The sequence below is a fragment of the Gouania willdenowi genome, chromosome 7 (genome assembly GCF_900634775.1).
Source record: "Gouania willdenowi chromosome 7, fGouWil2.1, whole genome shotgun sequence".
Classification (NCBI taxonomy): Eukaryota; Metazoa; Chordata; class Actinopteri; order Blenniiformes; family Gobiesocidae; genus Gouania; species Gouania willdenowi.
The window spans coordinates 22,706,351-22,724,157 of record NC_041050.1 but is presented as its reverse complement, the minus strand read 5'-3'; the positions used below and the strand labels follow the sequence as shown (position 1 = coordinate 22,724,157).

Sequence of the window (17,807 nt, the reverse complement as noted above, 5' to 3'; positions counted from 1 at the left end):
GCTTTCGCTTAGTTGCAATTGTGCAGGTATTGCTCTAAAAAGAGTCACTAACACACACCAGTAGACTTCTCCCAGCGCACAGATGAGACGAACACAGGAACTTCAAGAACATCGCAAAAGTAAATAAGGGGTTTTAAGGTAATTTAAGTAGATAGTTAGCATAGGTGGTTCATTGGATATCTTATAGTATAGAATGGGCATGTCATAAGTGCTTCAGGACTCCATAATCAAGGCATTTAAAAAAAAATCTTCCCCCTTGTGATATGTGATGACACAAAACCGCCACAACACCTGTTTAAGTTTAAGTTAAGCTTACCATCTGAATCTCTAGAGTGGTCCTTTCTTTGTCTGCAGAACATGGAGGTGGTGGAGGCCTGCAGGGGAAGGAACTTCAGCCGACGTGAAGGTTTGTCTTTGCTACCCATCTTATCCCCTGCTGTCATCTTCTTCTTGTCTACCTTCCTCTTTAGCTTTTTGAAGAAATCTGGCATCTCAACCTCTTTGTTGTCCCACAGCCCATGGCACTGTTAAGTCCCTCACACAGACACCATTAAAGTCAGCATTAAAACTACCTGCACAATGCCAGCGTTCCACAGTGAAAGGGATACTGGTGTGTATAAACACTAAAATAGACGGTTACCTTTAAGATTGATCTGTGAAAAAAGAGAGCCAGAAGCTGAATGAGGTCAAAAAGGACGTAGCCATCTTTCTTCTCCACCCCGAGGATGTTGGGTAAGGCGTAGGGTCGTTCAGCGTTGATGCCTCGATAGGCAGAGGAGGTCCAGGGGAAGAAACCAAACTGGAAGAAGTACTTCACCACAACAGTCAGCTGAGACAAAGACATACATTACCAATAACTTCCATCATTTGTTACACATTTATTACTACTATTAAATTCATTTAATTTTGCTGAGTTTCATCATCACAACATTAAATTAGTTTCACAATTACACATTTCTTAACGCAGTCCAAGTTATATGATCAGTTGATTTTCCTGTTCATTCATTATTAGTAGGGGTGTAACAAAATAGTTAACTCACAATGCGATATGAAATTTGATATAGGGCCCACCATACGAAATACTCATGGTACGATATTAAAAAATCGTATTTGACTGCAAAAGTTGGAAACAGTGTGTGGGAGTGTTTTGCTTCAATAAAATTAATAAAAACAAATTTAAAAATCTAACTTTTTTTTTATTACTATTATTATTTCTTATTTCTGTAACAAAAGTTTTGAAAGCTGCATTTTAGACCTGCCAAAATAAATACAAAATGCAGCTTGAAATGTTCAGCACCCTCCTGTAACTTAAAGAAGGAGAGAATAAGGCTGCTCAAATTAAACAGTGTTATTTATATTCTACGTGATATATCATACAACACTCGATACATGTGCTGTAATATAGGAGATACGCTTTAACATGGAGAGATACACTTTCTGTCAGTAATAAATAAATGACTAAGGGGTCAATTCTCCCATCTGGACTTAAGCACTTTTTTATACGCCTGGGATACACGCGTCTCTCCAGCACGTATCCCAGGCTTCCAGGTTCCTGACACGCCCACCGCGCGTAAACCGACTAAAAGCGTGTAGTCTGTCAATGAAGGCGGTCTGAAGCAAAGGAGGTGGACTGTGGCATGATGTCATTATTTTTGGGCTGTCTAGAAATGACGGAACATAGAGTTTTCCTAACGCTTGTAAATGTCATTGAAATCCGTGAAAATGATAAAGTGCCATTTTAATTTGAAACACCTTCATTGATAAACAATGTAACAGATTGATTTGATCAGATTACCGCAGTGTAAGGAACGGACACATTTTTCTGTCCGAGCTACAGTTAAAATCTCTCTTCTTCCATTCATATTGACGCCATATTAACGTTTGTTTTTTGTGGAAAGCCTGAAGTTATTAACTTCTTATATTCCTGAATTCAGAAATGATCAGAGCGCATTATCATCATCATCTGTCATCAATGTTTCACTTGTTATTTACTCCTGTAGTGGATCAAATTGATGTCTATCAGTATGGCGTCACATTAGTGCCAAAAAGCCAAGTGAATAAAAACTGTCATCGCGCACAGTAAAGACCACTTTTTGCGCACGCGCCTTGCCTTTCTGCACGCGCACCGTCTCAGCCTATGCGCTCGCGGGGATCTTTCCGCACGCTGTGATGTTGAGTTTTGGCACTTTGGGGGCAGGCATTGCATAGACGACACCTCCTGTCTGATTGGTCCCTTGAAAAACGGTCAAAGCCAATCAGAGGTACAGTAGGGCGGGTCATCACAGTATAAAGTCCGTGGCTTTTTCTTTCTGGGACAAAAAAAAAGTTATATCAGATTTTATGCTGGGACCAATGTATGGAGCAGTGACGTATAGTCAGGGTAGGCAAGGTAGGCAGTGCCTACCCAAGGGTGAATTGATATTTTGATTATTTGTTTTAAATATAATATAATTATAAATTATTTATTTTTCAATTTCTGATAGCTTACAGTATCTATAAGTTTGAAAGTTTCAGCATTTTGTGCTTTGCGCTAGAGACAATAAAGAAACTTTTTTTTGAGGAAAAAACGACAGCTTTTAAAACACGGGCGACCAACACCTGCGTTACCAGACCTTCAGCAAAGGTAAGGTCAGTAAATTGTTCGTATTTTCCACAGTGAATGGTACAAAAGGAGGGATTGGCTTTGTAGATGCGCCTCACTGAAGTTGTTGTTGTTGTTGTTGTTGTCATTTTCTTCGTGTTTCTGTGTTTCCAACACAAACAACGGATGTGCTGCCATGTCATGAGATATCTTGATGGGAGAGTATGGAGTCTATATTAAATAATTGTTTATGTTTCTTTAATGGTGTTTTACGATGTTGATTTTGTTAGATGGCTAAACACTTGTTCATGTGGATCTTGTTGGGTTTTTTTCTTTTTTATTATGAATTTTATATTTTGATAAGCGCATTGAGATGACTTTGTTGTAAATTGCGCTATACAAATAAAGTTGAATTGAATTGAATTAATACTTGCCAGCAGAAACATATGAAATTGTCATTGGTGTTGACATTGGTGGTCTCGATTCCGAACGCCCTGCCTACCCAACCCTAGTGGTATGGAGCTCGTTTTTTTTTTTTTTTTGTTACTGTGTTAGCTAAACTGACTTCTGGTCTATGGCTAATTTTCCTTAATCTGAGTTGATTGCAGAAACGTAAATCAGTTTTTTTAAGTAATATTAAAACTCTATTTATGTATTCTATTGATAGTCTGCCATTCATTTTAATTCTACTTAAGTGACTATACTTGCAACTATAACATCAATAATTAGGCCCATATGTTAATCCTGTGGTCCTGATATGAAATACGGATAGATAAGTGGGTTCAGGTGGACACTCTGATGTAAAGGAGCACAACAGCAGATGAAGGAACGATAAATAGTTTCACATTGCAGCATACATTCTATATTTACATATGCAAATGTTAAATAAAAATATTTTTAAAACATTAAATAGTTAATGAAGTGTGAAGATCAATGTCTCTTTTATAATACACATGTAACCAGTCGACAGATGTCAGTCAATGATGGAAATTGTTTTTTTGTCTGTTTAAAAAAAATATTTCTCCACCACTAACACACTGAAACTGTCTGGAAAGCTTTTTCAGAAGAGTTGAAGCTGTTATAGAAGCATATGGCTGATACATTTGTGTGAAAGCAAATGATTGTACTGTATACTTTTTCATTGATTAATCTCTGCCAGCAAAAAGTAAATCATATCTTATGCAAATTAGAGACCAACTAGAATGCTTGCCTGATACCAATTATTTGAGTTATTTTAAAATGATCGAATGAAAGTAATTAAAAGAGAATAACGAGTAAAATGGCACTCAATTATGCAAATGTGACTTAAGCTTGTTTAAACAATTAGATGAGCACCCCTGTGACAGCTTACCTCTGTGTAGATGATCGCTGTCATCCAGAAGCGTTTAGTGGGCCTTGGCACGGACATCATAGCCCAGAGGAAGATTAGGATGGGCAGGATGAGGGAGAGGAAGGACGCTGATACAATGTGGTTTAGGATGATCACGAAGTAGCACATCATCTCTGACTTGGACATTATTGTGTTATAAAGAGCAAACAGCAGCTTCAGCAGCCTTGGCAATGTTGAGAAGTACTTTTCTGATTGAGCAATCTTGTCGTTTTCAAAAATACTTTAGAAGAACAAGATAAAGAAACAGTTGTGAATATTAAATTGGGCTTTTTAAACTTTTATTTTTAAACTTAGTGTTTTCTTGTGCTTACTTACTTGTTAATCAGCAGTTCGCTGGCCGTGAGGGCTCTTGTTTCCTGACTCAGAGGTCTGGGAGACTCTGGCACATCAAGACTATTTTTATCAAAGTCCCCGGAATACAAAGAGGTGCAATCTGGGTGATTGTCTTCCATTCTCTGTGTTTCCTTATGAAGCTTATTGTGTACTGTTTCAAGATCCTGTTGTTGTTCCTCCATCTGTTTTTCCTCTCCTTCATGTAAACATGTCTTTTCACTTTCTGTGTGATCCTCTTTATCATCCACATCTATCACACTGCCTTCTTTTTGTTTTCTGTAAATTTAGAGAATACAGTGCAGGTAAAAATGCTGGAAAATGTAACAACATCTCACAAAATTGACAATGGCAGGAATGTAAACAAGTGTTTTGATTGAGTATTAGCTGAAAGAGTTGAGGCTGTGAATTAAGCTCTGCTCTGTGTCAGTGGGGTCATGTGCAAATGATCTTTTTATAAACTTCTAATGCATATATAAAAATGTCTCATCAGTTTTCTATATGATATGATTTAATAGACCTGCAAACATGGTATAGTATATTCTTGGTTAAGGATTGTTTCAGGCTGCATTGCCAAAACCAAGCATGTATCATTGTGTAACATAGCAGCTCCTGCAATAACTCCAACTAGCAGCTTTTCGTTTCACTCCTATAGCTGACCTCAATAGTTAGTGCTTCTAAACCAACTACCTGTCTCCTGGATCCATTCCAAACTCCAATATCCAAAGTTTTTTTATACTAATTAGCATTAATAAATAAACCATATCAACGCATCTCGAGTAACAGATTTTGTGCCACATGCTTTTAAGACAGCTGTGTTAAACCTCTCCTTAAAAAGCCTACCTTTGATGGAAGCATATTAACCAATTATAGACTGATAATGTGGATTATTATTCATGGTTTCTTTTTTTAACATACTATGATTAAATATCCAATAATATCACAGGTATACAGAAGAACTCAAATGCAACGCAGGAAGGAGTAGGCAGAAACTGAAATATCTAAATACGATTGAATAAACGGCCCCAAACAAAACAAGGAGGATAACTGAAATATTCCCCAATTGGATTTATTTATTAAATAAGAACACAGATTCACACTTAACAATCAGAGTCAGGAACTCGCAATGTTTTCACAGAGCTTGAAAGTCTCTCTTCACAGGTTGACAATCTAGCAAGAGCTGACTGCACTGAGGGAGTATATATCTCCTTCCCCGACTTGACGAGGGAATGAGGAGCAGCTGTGGAGAGCAGGAAAACTAGGCAGGCAGGAAAACATGGACCGGAACAGGCAAAAACAAGGAACAGAGAGGTAAACCATAACTAAATAATCAGACTCATGGCAGACTCATGACAAATAACTCATTTTTACCCATTATAAAATATATTCAGGTCAACTATCTCAAAGCCTATTTTCAAGACAAGAACAATCAGTTTCAGAACATCTGATTTCGACTTAATCTCTAACAACAACACAAGCAAGTGCATAAGCAAAAAGACAACCCAGATGTAAATAATGTGACACTCAGATTAACACTTTTGGAAATACAAGAGTGCCAAAATTAAAAGCAAATAAATGTGGAAATATAAAGAGAATCAATAATAATAATTAAAAAAAAACAATATATACAAATGTAGTCATATTCTTTATCCATTTTGTCATTGTTTTTTCTGTGTTGTCTCTGTTTTTTTTATTTTATCTTTGCTTTTTCCAAATGCAGTCATGTTCTTTTTTCCCTTTTGTCTTTGCTTTTTCCATTTTGCTTTGAGATGGGTCCAGCTGCAGAATCTCCATGCCCCGGTCCGGAAGCTAACCCTCCATATATGAACTTCTGCGCAGCAGCTTTTCACCTGAAGGTAGCAGTAATGCAACATTTTGGGTGCCAACTGCCGTCAACAACCAAAGAAGAAGAAGCTACTCTTCTTCTGCTATTATTAGACGAGACAGTCGTGGTACATGTGTGTTTTTGGGAGAAGCCCTTTGATGTCCATGTGCAAAATGCAATAGCATTTAAAGGTAAGATTCACATGTACGCAGACAGCCTATTGTGTAAATGCACATCTGATATCAATGCTGATTAAAAAAAAAATGCTCCTATTAGTTAAACATGTTATTTTTGTCCTTGTTCTATTCTTTGTCTGTAGTAATCATTTTTATTTTGCTTCTATATGTTTTAGATATGTTGATTTGCTGTTGCATTTTACAGTGCAGAGATGTGGGTCATATGGAAGTACACCTCAATATGTGCAGCCGAGCCCAATGTCTACCTACCTCTACTGAACCTATCCTAGTCACTCCTTCTCCTTCCCAACCTGCTTCAACACCTGCACCAGTTCCTACTCTTTGACCTAAAGTATGATCTAAAATGGTCAAATATCTTCACTGTAGCCTCTTATTATTCTGAATAAATGTCCCTACACATATCCAAAAGAAACACACAACACCATCACCTTCAGGAGGAACCCGGTAGACTATGCTGTTCTCATCATCAATGGTGACCTGGTGGAGAAAGTATGGTCCTTCAGGTTCCTGGGTGTTCACATCCAGGAGGAGCTCTCCTGGGCCACCATCAAACCCATCCTCTCTGACCCCTCCCACCCTGCTCCCCTCTGAAGGAGATAAGGATCAATCAAAGCTCCACCTCCAGAATGACAAACAGTTTGTATCCCTGGGCCATGAGAACCCTGAACAAAAAATAACCTTTTTCCTCCCATGACTCAAACTACATGTGCAATAATCCACATCAAAGTTCAATACACTGAGCCATATTTATTTATCTCCTAACTGGTCACTTTATATTTTTATATTGTGTGTATGGTAATGTATATAGTTTGCTGAGTAGTTTGTTAGTATTACATATTTATACGTCTTTCCTTTTCCAGTATTTTATTTGTGTTTAATGTCATTCTTGGAGATCACCTTAATGTTGTACATGTGTACAATGACAATAAAAGCTTCTATTCTAAAAGAGTTTTTTTTCTCTACTGTAGCTGATGCTTGTTTATGTGAAATTGTTGTTTTTTCTTAATTTAATATTTTGTTACGAGCACTATGATGTGACTTTTTCGTTTAGTTGGCTTTTTAAAAATAAAGTTGAATAAAAACACTAAACAGATGTCTTCCTTAAGTTTCATCATGTTTCCAGCCCATTGTATTTGTTTAATATTGTTTTGTGTTGATCCTACATAACTTAATTTGTACTTTTTTTGACATAACTAAATATTGCCTTTTGTCAACCACTTATTTGTGTCTTTTGTTAGCAAACTATTATCCATATAACTTAAACAATACTGGTTTGATACTTCTTTGGAACAAAATTACAGAAGGATCTTTGTAACATTTACTGTTCGTGCTCGCCAAGATAAGTTTTATTGCATTTTTGTATATTTCAATGATGTCATTCATATTAGATTTATTGAGGTCTACTTTTACTAGATCTGAGCTATAAGCTGTGCTTTTACTTAAAGACTATATACAGTGATTATCGAGCCATGTGACTCTGCATATGGTTAATTATTTCTAGTGTAATGTTAATTAATATGCATACATTATGAGACACCATCCTAGTAAAACCTTAAAATGGCAATTTAAAAGAAAACATTAACACATTGTCTAATGTAAAACCACGTCATGAACGTTTTGATATTGTTTTATAAAACAATTAGCTCTGGACTGTAAGAATTACTTTAATCACAAAAAAATAATATATGACAGTTATCATACCTAATGAAGTACAGTATTTTACCTTCATGTGTTGTACTTAAAGTTTCACGGTATTAACAGTGCTGTGAATCTTTAAACATTGAATTAACCCTACATTTATCCCTGTTTTAAGGTTAAAACAAAAAGCACAAATAAAACGATTGTGTCTCTAGAGGAAATCCAAACAATCGAAATAATTCACGGAAATGCTGATCAATTTATATGTTGTTGATGAGGTGCATTATACTTTGTTTTTTCAATGTATTACTGCTGAGGAATCCGGTTTACAAAGGTATTAAAACCCAGATAAACCTTCCGGAAGTTCCTAGCCGAAATGGCTATGCTATCTGTTTTATTTTGTATTTTTTTCTTCATTTCCTGACGTCACTTCCGGACCGGGGCATGGAGGTTCTGCAGCTGGACCCTCTTGTTTGCTTTTGCTTATTCCATTTTGTCGTTGCTTTTTCTGTTTTGTCTTTGTCTTTTCCATTTGCGTTTTGACATTCACTCCCTCTTATTTTGATTTTCTTTTATTTTGGATTGTTAGAATATTTTGCACACATATGTGCATATGTGCACACATAGTTTAACCACTACAAATGATATTCAATTTAGAATTCCATTTTAAGCTACCTTACCTTGGCCTTGTTATGTTGTGTTTTGGTTACTTTAAAGCCTGTATTTACGTGCTCCATTTAAATTGTGATTTAGCTGTATGATGTTTCACTTTTGTATTAAATTGTCAAAATGTAATTACTTGGTGATAATTTTTGTCTTAATGGTGTCTGAGCGGAAGGAGTGTATAGGTAAACAAACTCCTTCCTGGCTGGTTATCAATTCATAATATTAGTGCATACCATTATTATTTATCTGTGTATCAGAGATGACACCCCTTTTTCTTTCATAATTAACAAAGTAATAACCTTAGGTACTAATCCCTCTACACTGCAGAGACTGGAAAGTGTTTTTGAAATTAAAGAAACAACACTATGTTGGTTTAAATCTTTTTTTATCAGAATCCTTTTTGAGTGCACAGCAAAGTTCAGTTTTAGGACTAACACTCTTTACATCATATATGCATCCACCAGGTAACATTTTAAGAAGCTATAATATAAATTTCCTGCTATGCAAATAATGCACTGCTTTGTTTGTAAATGCAATCAGATGAAACACATAATTTAATAAACCTCCAGGCCTGTCTTAAAGACATCAAAGCCTGGATAAACTGTAACTTTCTCCTTCTTAACTATAGGACAAAACTCAGGATATAGGAAATAGTGTCTCTGGATGGCATTACTCTGTCAACCCAGTACCATAGTGAAAAACCTAGGTGTTATCTTTGATTCTGACTTATTCTTTAACTCTCACATTAGGCAAATCTCAAGGACAGTCTTCTTCCACCTCCGTAATATCTCTAAAATCAGGAATATCTTCATCCAGAGTGACGCTGAAAAACTGATTCATGCATTTGTTACATCAAGATGAGATTATTTTAACTCTTTACTATTGTAGCTAATCTAATACTGCTACTTTGTGTTAGTTAGCTTTCTTTGTGCTTGGTTTGATGCGCTGTAAACAACTGATATAGTCTGTTGTGCTGTTATAAATCAGTGAAGCCCACGCGATTGCCTTTTGCATGTGACAACACATTTATTTCACCATGACAAATATCCAGCCAAGTACACACGTCTCAGTTCCAGCCTTTCTGTACTCAGCGTTCCCCTCAGCCTTTAGCGTTCACCTCAGCAGCCAAAAACAGTTTTCCCATTGGCTAACTGGCATCTCACGTCACCAGGTGTGGTACACCTCTTATACCTGGACGCACATTTACCCTAGTGCCCATAATGTTTGCCAACTATATACAAATACACAACAATCTCCTACAACTTCTATCCTTCCCATATCTGAGACACAGCTCCCACGCCACTCTCAAATGGTAAACCTAATGTGACTTCTATCTTTTGGCACAAAGGACAATTTAACATCACGTCCTGTGTTTATTGATTCCAAATACACAACAATAAAATAGTCACATTAATTTTTCTCCTACACACCGACCCCTAATTATTACTGATGAACAGACATACCAATTAATTTAAACAAACAAACAAACAGAGCCAAGTTAAAGAGTTCTTAATACACAACCACCTTGTTAAATCTTGTACAACAGAGTTCATTCATTCAATTACACTTGATTTTGTCAGTTATTTCACAGAATGCACCAATCCATGTCTGTCTGGAAATACTTCCAGCACTTTGCCAAGTGGCCAAGAACCATGAGGGACCAAAGGATAGATGATCACAGTGTCTCCAACTGCCAAACTTATCTTCTTCTCATTCCATTTTTGTCATTTCTACAGTAAGGACAAATACTCCCTTATCCGTCTCTTCCAGAAAAGATCTGCACAATATTGCACCTGCTGTCATCGCCTTCTCATATACTTATCATCAGAACTGAACACTCCAGGTGGCAAGGAGGGCTTAGATTTTAGAAGTAGGAGATGATTAGGTGTACAGAGTTCCAAGTCATTAGTCATGTCTAAGAGCTTGACAACAGTTCTCTTTCTCTTCTGCTTCTCGGTCGCATTCTTCTCTGCTCCCACTCTCCTCCCAATCTGCCCTCGCTGCTTCTTTTGTTTTCTGTCTTGTGGATCTAATAGAAGACTTCTTCGTATTTTAACCAAAAACCGAAATTATGGAATTGATCAGCTGGTCTCTCAATGCAATCAATCAAATTTTTTTGACAAAAAGACCGGGCAAGGGTGAGCCCGGTCCGGACGGAAAGTTTGCAACCGGATACACGATAGATTCCTGGATAAGTGGAAGGTCGTGTCTATCCATGCTTTCTGTGGAGGACGTCAAATTTCAAAGCCTCCATCGGCCCTCCGTCCTCCCTCCCTCACCGCAAGCTACAAGCTCCTCCCTGCAATCCTTCCTTTCTCCACCCTAAACCCCCAACCCCAAGAATTATTCTCACCAGGTGAATAATCCGCTCCCACACACCACCGTGGTGTGAACCAACAAGTTGGTTAAAACGCCAACGGATTCCAGCTTGACCTAAAGTTCTTTGATTTTTATCTTGGTTCAAATTGGATTGAGCCTTTTTAGGTTCTCTATTTGCGCTAACAAAAATTGTGCTATTATCTGATGTGAGACGTTGCACCTGTCTTCTTTCACAGATAAAACAATGTAGTGCATTTATGCATTATCTGTATTAAGAGAAAATGCTACCTCCAGATGTACAGCTCTGTTTGTCACTCAGTTGAATAAAACTCCATATCTCTTACAGGTCAATTTTCCTCACTTCAATTGGTCCAAAGAAGTCCACCCCTGTGTTGGAAAATGGTGGAAGATCTGGAAGGATTCTTGTTTCTGGAACATCTGCCATTTTTTCATATGCATTGTCTTTCTGTGGTAACGTAGACAAAAGTTGCACTCAACAATGATCCTTCTAACAGCTGAGCTGCCTTAGATGATCCAAAATCTCCTTCTTACTGTAGATAGCATATGAGTTCTCCTACCATGACTTTAATGTACATCCCTGAGAATAAGTTTAGACACTCTTTGACAAGGGTGAGTGGATGACAGTTTCTTCAGGCATTGATCCCTTGCTCAATCTTCCTCAAACTAGCAGAAGTCCATTCTCCAAAAATGGATCCATCCGGTATATGCTGCTCTGCCAATTCATGAGAGTGCTTTTTGATGACAAAGTGGAAATCACTTCACCAAATCGCTGTTGATGACAAAAACTGATGATGGCCGTCTCTGCTCGAAGAAGCTCATTAAGTGATGTTTGTATTGGGCACCGATGGCCAGTGGTGAGTAGAGTAAACAACAATGGCACTCAAGTATAGTACTGTTACTTCGTAATCTAATTACTCAAGTAGATGTAAAAGTACTCATAAAAATAAGTACTTTAGTAAGACTAAAAAAGTACCTCGTAAAAAAAACTATTCAAGTAGTGTGTAACTTCAGATGCAATTGTGGTAATTATTTCGGATGGGTTCCCTGCTGAATTCCTAAAACACTTCTGGTCAATGCTGGCTTCGATTTTCTTCAGAGTAGTAACAGAGATTAAAAATAAAAGTTATGTGGGACGTCACATGAATTTAGCGAACATTAAATTATTACTTAAACCAGACAAGAACCACATGTTACCTTGAAGCTTCCATCCTATCTCACTTATCTCCAAAGCACTCACTTCCAAGTTAGATAAAGTAGTTCAGTCAATTATATACCAAAACCAGAAAGGATTTATTAAAAATAGACACTCCACTGACAATGTGAGAAGACTTTAATTTGATTACCATGGCACAGAACTCTAAAACAATCTATAATTTTGTCACTCGACGCAGAAAAAGCATTTGACAGCATTTGATATGCATTTAACTGGCCATTTCTCTTTGCTATACTTGGCAAATTTGGCTTTGGAAACTCATTTATCCAATAGATCTGCACCCTGTACACTAAACCTAAGGGCTCAGTAACCACAAATAAAATAACATCCCAAAGCTTCACACTGCAGAGGGGAACCAGACAAGGTTGGCCACTCTCACCTTTGCTCTTTGCAATATTCGTGGAACCTCCTGCAGCAGCTGTACGTCAGAATTCTGTTATGAAAGGAATCCACTCATCCATCTCAGAACACAAAATGTATCTCCATGTGGAAGATATTTTACTTTATTTGGAAGAACCCCAATCCTCAGAAGTATTTAATCTAATAAACAGCATCTTCAAACTATCAGACTATTCCATTTACTGGTCGAAATTGTCAATCCTCCCATCAACAAAAAAATTCATGGATTCCTGCAGGCCAAAACCCACAGTACCCTTCCCCCACAAATCAAATTAAATATCTAGGCATAAGTATATCATCAACCTTAAATGAGCTAATTAAACTAAACCTTGATCCACTGTTGGATTAAGTCACAGAAGATCTGTGGAGATGGAATAATCTCCCCATCTTACCCATTGGCAGACTAGCCTCAGTAAAAATTAAAATCTGTTCTCTGACTACACTTAAACCACCAACACAATGGTTCCAAAGATTAGATTCTGTAATTACAAAAATCTATGCTAGGAATAAAAAAAGCAAAAAACAAAATTAGACTTTCAATCCTTCAGAAAAATAAAAGCAAGCAGAGTTTAGAAGCCTCCAATTTCATGCATTATTACCTAGCAAACCAAATATTATATTTACCAGAATGGCTAAAACCAAAAGAATACTACAACACCTGGCTAGAAATTGAACAGTAAGGGGCAAATTCACTAAGATATGAAGTAAAGAGTAGTATGCCAGGTGTGTCCCTAAATCCTTTGGTGGCACTTTTTCTCCACCTGCTGTGGTGAATTCACTAAGATTGCAGCGCAAATAGGTCGAGAGGTGAGTGCACAGAAGCACAAACTGACATTTGAAGAAGTTCAATTGGAGGCAGGCTGACTTCTCTGTCTGCTGCACAAACATTTAAGAAAGTATTTATTCGTACGGTTGTGCTGCGGACGAATAGAATGTCGGTACATTGATACGGCAACCGTAAGGACAGCCACTGCTAACATTTAATAATGTAGACAACAAAACGAAAAAAAAAGTGCTGTTTAATACAATGTAAAACCTAATGGTATTTTTTTCTCCTAATTTAATGTGACCGTTCGCTCAATTACTGTAATTTTACTCTTATCAGTCCATGGAAAACAGAAACTGACCTATATATCTGTTGATGCCATTGATCTGAGTTATTGCAAAAACAGAGTCTGTCAATCACGTCCGCACCAACTGCTGACTGGCGTTCGGGGACACCAGGGATTTCCCCGGTGGGCCACTGGGTCAGGCCATGAGAAAGAGAAAAAGAAAAGGGGAATAAACATAACTGTCAAGTATCCTGTTTTGGCCGGGAAACTCTTTTACCCCTCTTTCTTTACCCCTCAGAAGAGAAATGGATGAATGTAAGAAGACGCTCCAGCAACAAAAACAAAGAAGTCGTGTAAATACCTTGGAAAAAGGGACAGAGAGTTTACCTTCCTAAAGAGTATCAGGATGGGACACAGTTACACGTTCTGTAAGATTTATAACTAAGAATTTTGTGTCTACCACAGGGTAAGGAATGACATAAGTCAGCATGAAAAATCAGCCAATCACAAGCACCACAAATATACACTCCTTTCAAAAAGTATTAAAGGATGTAAAGTCTTCATCAAATCTGTCTAATAAGTTATTAGTGAAAGCCAGAGAACCACGAGTGAGCATGAGAAATTAAAAGAAAATATGTAATGAAAATAAAGTGTTAATGTCTATGTTCGGATCTTTGGCTTCAGCCCTCCGAAAAGGCTTTCGGGTAACACACAGATTTTCACAACTTGTGTTTGTCTTCGTTGGTTCTTACTTTACTGACCACAGTAGACCATAGCAGATCACAGTGGCAGACCACAGAAAACCACAATTTTTAAACCAATGGGTCGTGTGTTCCCGAATGAATGGTCTTGTCTTGGCCTTCTTCATCCAGTCATCTCTCCTTTTATATCGGCTTGTCCTGGAACCCAGTGTCATCACCTGGTCTGCACTTCCAACTTGGCCGTGTTGGAACATAGCGACATCCCCGATATGACGTCACTGCCCTTGAGTTACTACCCGTCAACATCAGTTCTTCACATTTTCACTCGAATTAATAATCAACATTATTAATTATTAACTTTCTGGACCTGTTTATTTCGTTAAGTGACCTCGAGCTGAACAGTCTAACTTAAAGACAAGCAGCTTGAAATTAACAGTAAAAATGCAATGTGTTGACTTGTACAGTATATGAACTGTAAGTATTTAAGAAAACAATGTGCTTCATTTACCCATTATGTTTTAATTTCGGCTGTATTATAATTTAATAAAATAATAATTAGGAATTAGAGCTGGGCAATATATAGAGATTTAAGATGTATCAAGTTTTCTATTTTGGCGATATAGAAAACTACAATATCGCATATATCGATATATATCGTATTTTGTATAAAAAATACTTGTTTTAGGAGACACTGTTTTTACTTCTCAGAACAGCATGTAAAGCTCAGTTAGATGGATCAATGAGCGCGTCCTATCCCAGATTTTCCCCATAACAAGCTACACTACAGAACTCACTCAAACATGCTCTCCCTTTCAGGTGAAAAAGCCAAAAGTGGCGCATATTGTGCAGCTGTTTGTCAATAAATGAGCCTGTGTGGCATTTTGCATCAGTAAATTTAACCCAGAATTGTCTTTCTGGTCAGACTTCATTTGAAATCAAATTATCAAGATTTATATCATATATCACCATTTTGAGAAAATATATTGAGATTCGAGTTTTGGTTCATGTAGCCCAGCTCAAGTAGGAATGTCCACAGCATTTCATTGTCAACAAAGGTAGGACAACCAGATTCTAATCACCTAAGTGTATTTAGTAAGTGGTTGACAAGTGGCTATTTTAAATTTCCTGTACACTTGTCTTAAAATATAAGGGACACTATAGCTTGGTTGGGGTGGTGGGTCAGCCACATTTTATTGTATCAATGACCTGTTTGCATTAAAATCGCCAATTGGCGGGGTGCCTCGAGGTTGGGGTCGCAGGCGGGGTGCGCTGGGTCCTCGACTCCTTGGGGCTCTCTTGGGTGTGTGTGTGGGTGGCTGCCTTTTGGCCTGGGGTCTCTCGGGCTTCTGGAGGGGCTGCTCAATCGTGGGAGAGTGGCCTCAGGCTTCTAAGTTCCTGTTGTTGCTGCCGGCCTGGCTGCACCTTTGTGCCCGGGGTGGCAATTGAATTGCAATAAAACATTGCTGTCTTAAAAAGATTGCACTTCATGTATGTTGATCTCCGACAGCATGTGCAGACAAAGTGGGGGAAAAAAAGGTAAGGGACGATAGGTTTCGAAATAGGGAGGGGAGGGTAGAGCATCTAAATATTCTACGTACTGCAGCTTTAAAGCTGCAATATGTAACTTTTTTTGGCATAATTTGGTCAAAAATCCATAATCATCTTTGAGCATATTGTAATCAAAGTCTTCTGAGTGGACAGCCAATCAGAGATATTTCTACAAATATGTGTGCTCCATGAGCTGTTTTTGGCGTTACTATTGGTTGCTTGACTGAAGTCAGACGCATTCAGGTACCCTTGGTTGTAAAAGTGAAATGACTGATGTCCAAGAAGAAGTCTCCATAACAGCGTTAGACACAACAGTTACACTGCAAATCAAGCGGAACGAACAATGATGACAGAGGCTGCAGTAGACTCTAAAAGGTGAATCTTAGTTTAGGTCATAAAAAAAGGTGTTTCAAAAAGTGAGATTTTGTAAGCATTGGGTTGTAGGTTTTACTGTTTTGCATTACATTGGACTGAATTTGTTTCAATTGTTTCTAAACTCTACTTTTGGTGGATTCCCTTTGTTCATGTTCTCAGTAAAATCAGTAGGCTCAAAGCAAACTCAAATTTCCACTTCATTCACCTGAGTTTAAGTTTCTCTTCATCAAATGTGGACATGTCAACGTTGCCTTCCTTCAGGAGCCTCCGTCTGAACTGGTTACCAGCTGGTGACATAGCTGGAGGCTCATCAAGCTTTTCCTGTGTTGGCTGTCGGGAGCCAAGCATTGTCTCGTCAGTCGTACAGCTGAAGATGAAAAAACACATGAATAACAGGAGTCAAAAATATTGTGGAGCCAGAGAACTACTTCAAGGACACAAGAGACAATGAATACTGTTTTGACTGTACACATGTTTGGAATAAAATCTGACATTTTTCCACTGTCATTAAGACTTGTATGTATACAGACGTGGACAATGTGTGTCAGCTGTGACACAATGAAACTGACCTAGAAACACTGCTGTCCCAGGACACTCTGGAGGCCTGGTCCTTCAGTTTGGCGTAGGAGTTTCGTGAGGAGGGGACATTTGACGGAGAGTCGGAGGAATGTGGAAATTCTTCAAGGTCATCCTGAGATGAAAGTGTGTTCTGACGAGACAACCAGTTTTCATAAAAGTGCTTTATGCTGGCCTGACTCACTTCTTTGCCCTGAAAAATCAGATAAGACACAGAGTACTAAAACTGCAGACACTAGAAACAGATGTAACATGATTGCATAGTATTTGAATCAACTGGCAGTTTCAGTGTTTTGGTTTTGTAAGTAGAAATGAAAAAACACCCTCCAAAAGTTCACAGTTTCCAACTTTGTATTAACCTATTTCATCATCCCAGGCATGGTTTTAGTTAGTCAGGCAGGGGGTCGCAGTGCAACACAGCACCAAAGCAAGGTGCACTCTGTTGTCTCTGGGGGGAAAGTGGCAGCTGGCCTAGATTGCCAGCTGAATTTCCCCTCCGAGATCACTAGCTCACCCCTTAGCCCTGACATAGGCCATGGTTACATCGTGTTTTTTTTAAATTTGGAATTAGTTATTCCAAATTAAATTGTTCGGAATTAAAGTGTTCTGCTTTGTGTTTACATGGAAATAGTAATTCCCAAATTGAGGCTTACATAGAAAACCAGTTTATTCAGCTTTATTTAATTCCGCTTTAGGTCTGGGGGTTGGGAAGGCTCTGATTGGACAGAGGGAATACATGATGTGGGAAAAACACATTAAACCTTTTATTGTTGGCTGTAACACAGAAGAGCACACATGAGAACTGTTTTTACTTTTATTTTGATTGTAGTTTTGAAGCAACAGCTAAACAATAATACGGTTTCAGTTTGGACCGCGGAGCGGAAGGGAGATAGGAGCTAATCACCAGTAAAATAAAGCCCAGTAAAACTCCGGAAAACAATCACTAGGAATAAATAGTTTCTCCCTGGTAAAGACA

The 17,807-nt window shown here is 38.0% G+C and overlaps 1 protein-coding gene across 1 annotated transcript in view; it reads right to left on the bottom strand.

Moving 5' to 3' along the window:
• The window catches only part of LOC114466762 (piezo-type mechanosensitive ion channel component 2), a 216,453-nt gene that overhangs the window by 80,213 nt on the left and 118,433 nt on the right, over positions 1-17,807 (bottom strand). The window contains 6 exon segments of the mRNA XM_028452478.1: positions 317-524; positions 641-829; positions 3,933-4,191; positions 4,287-4,580; positions 16,461-16,622; positions 16,825-17,024. Of these exon segments, the coding sequence (XP_028308279.1) occupies positions 317-524; positions 641-829; positions 3,933-4,191; positions 4,287-4,580; positions 16,461-16,622; positions 16,825-17,024 (1,312 nt within the window).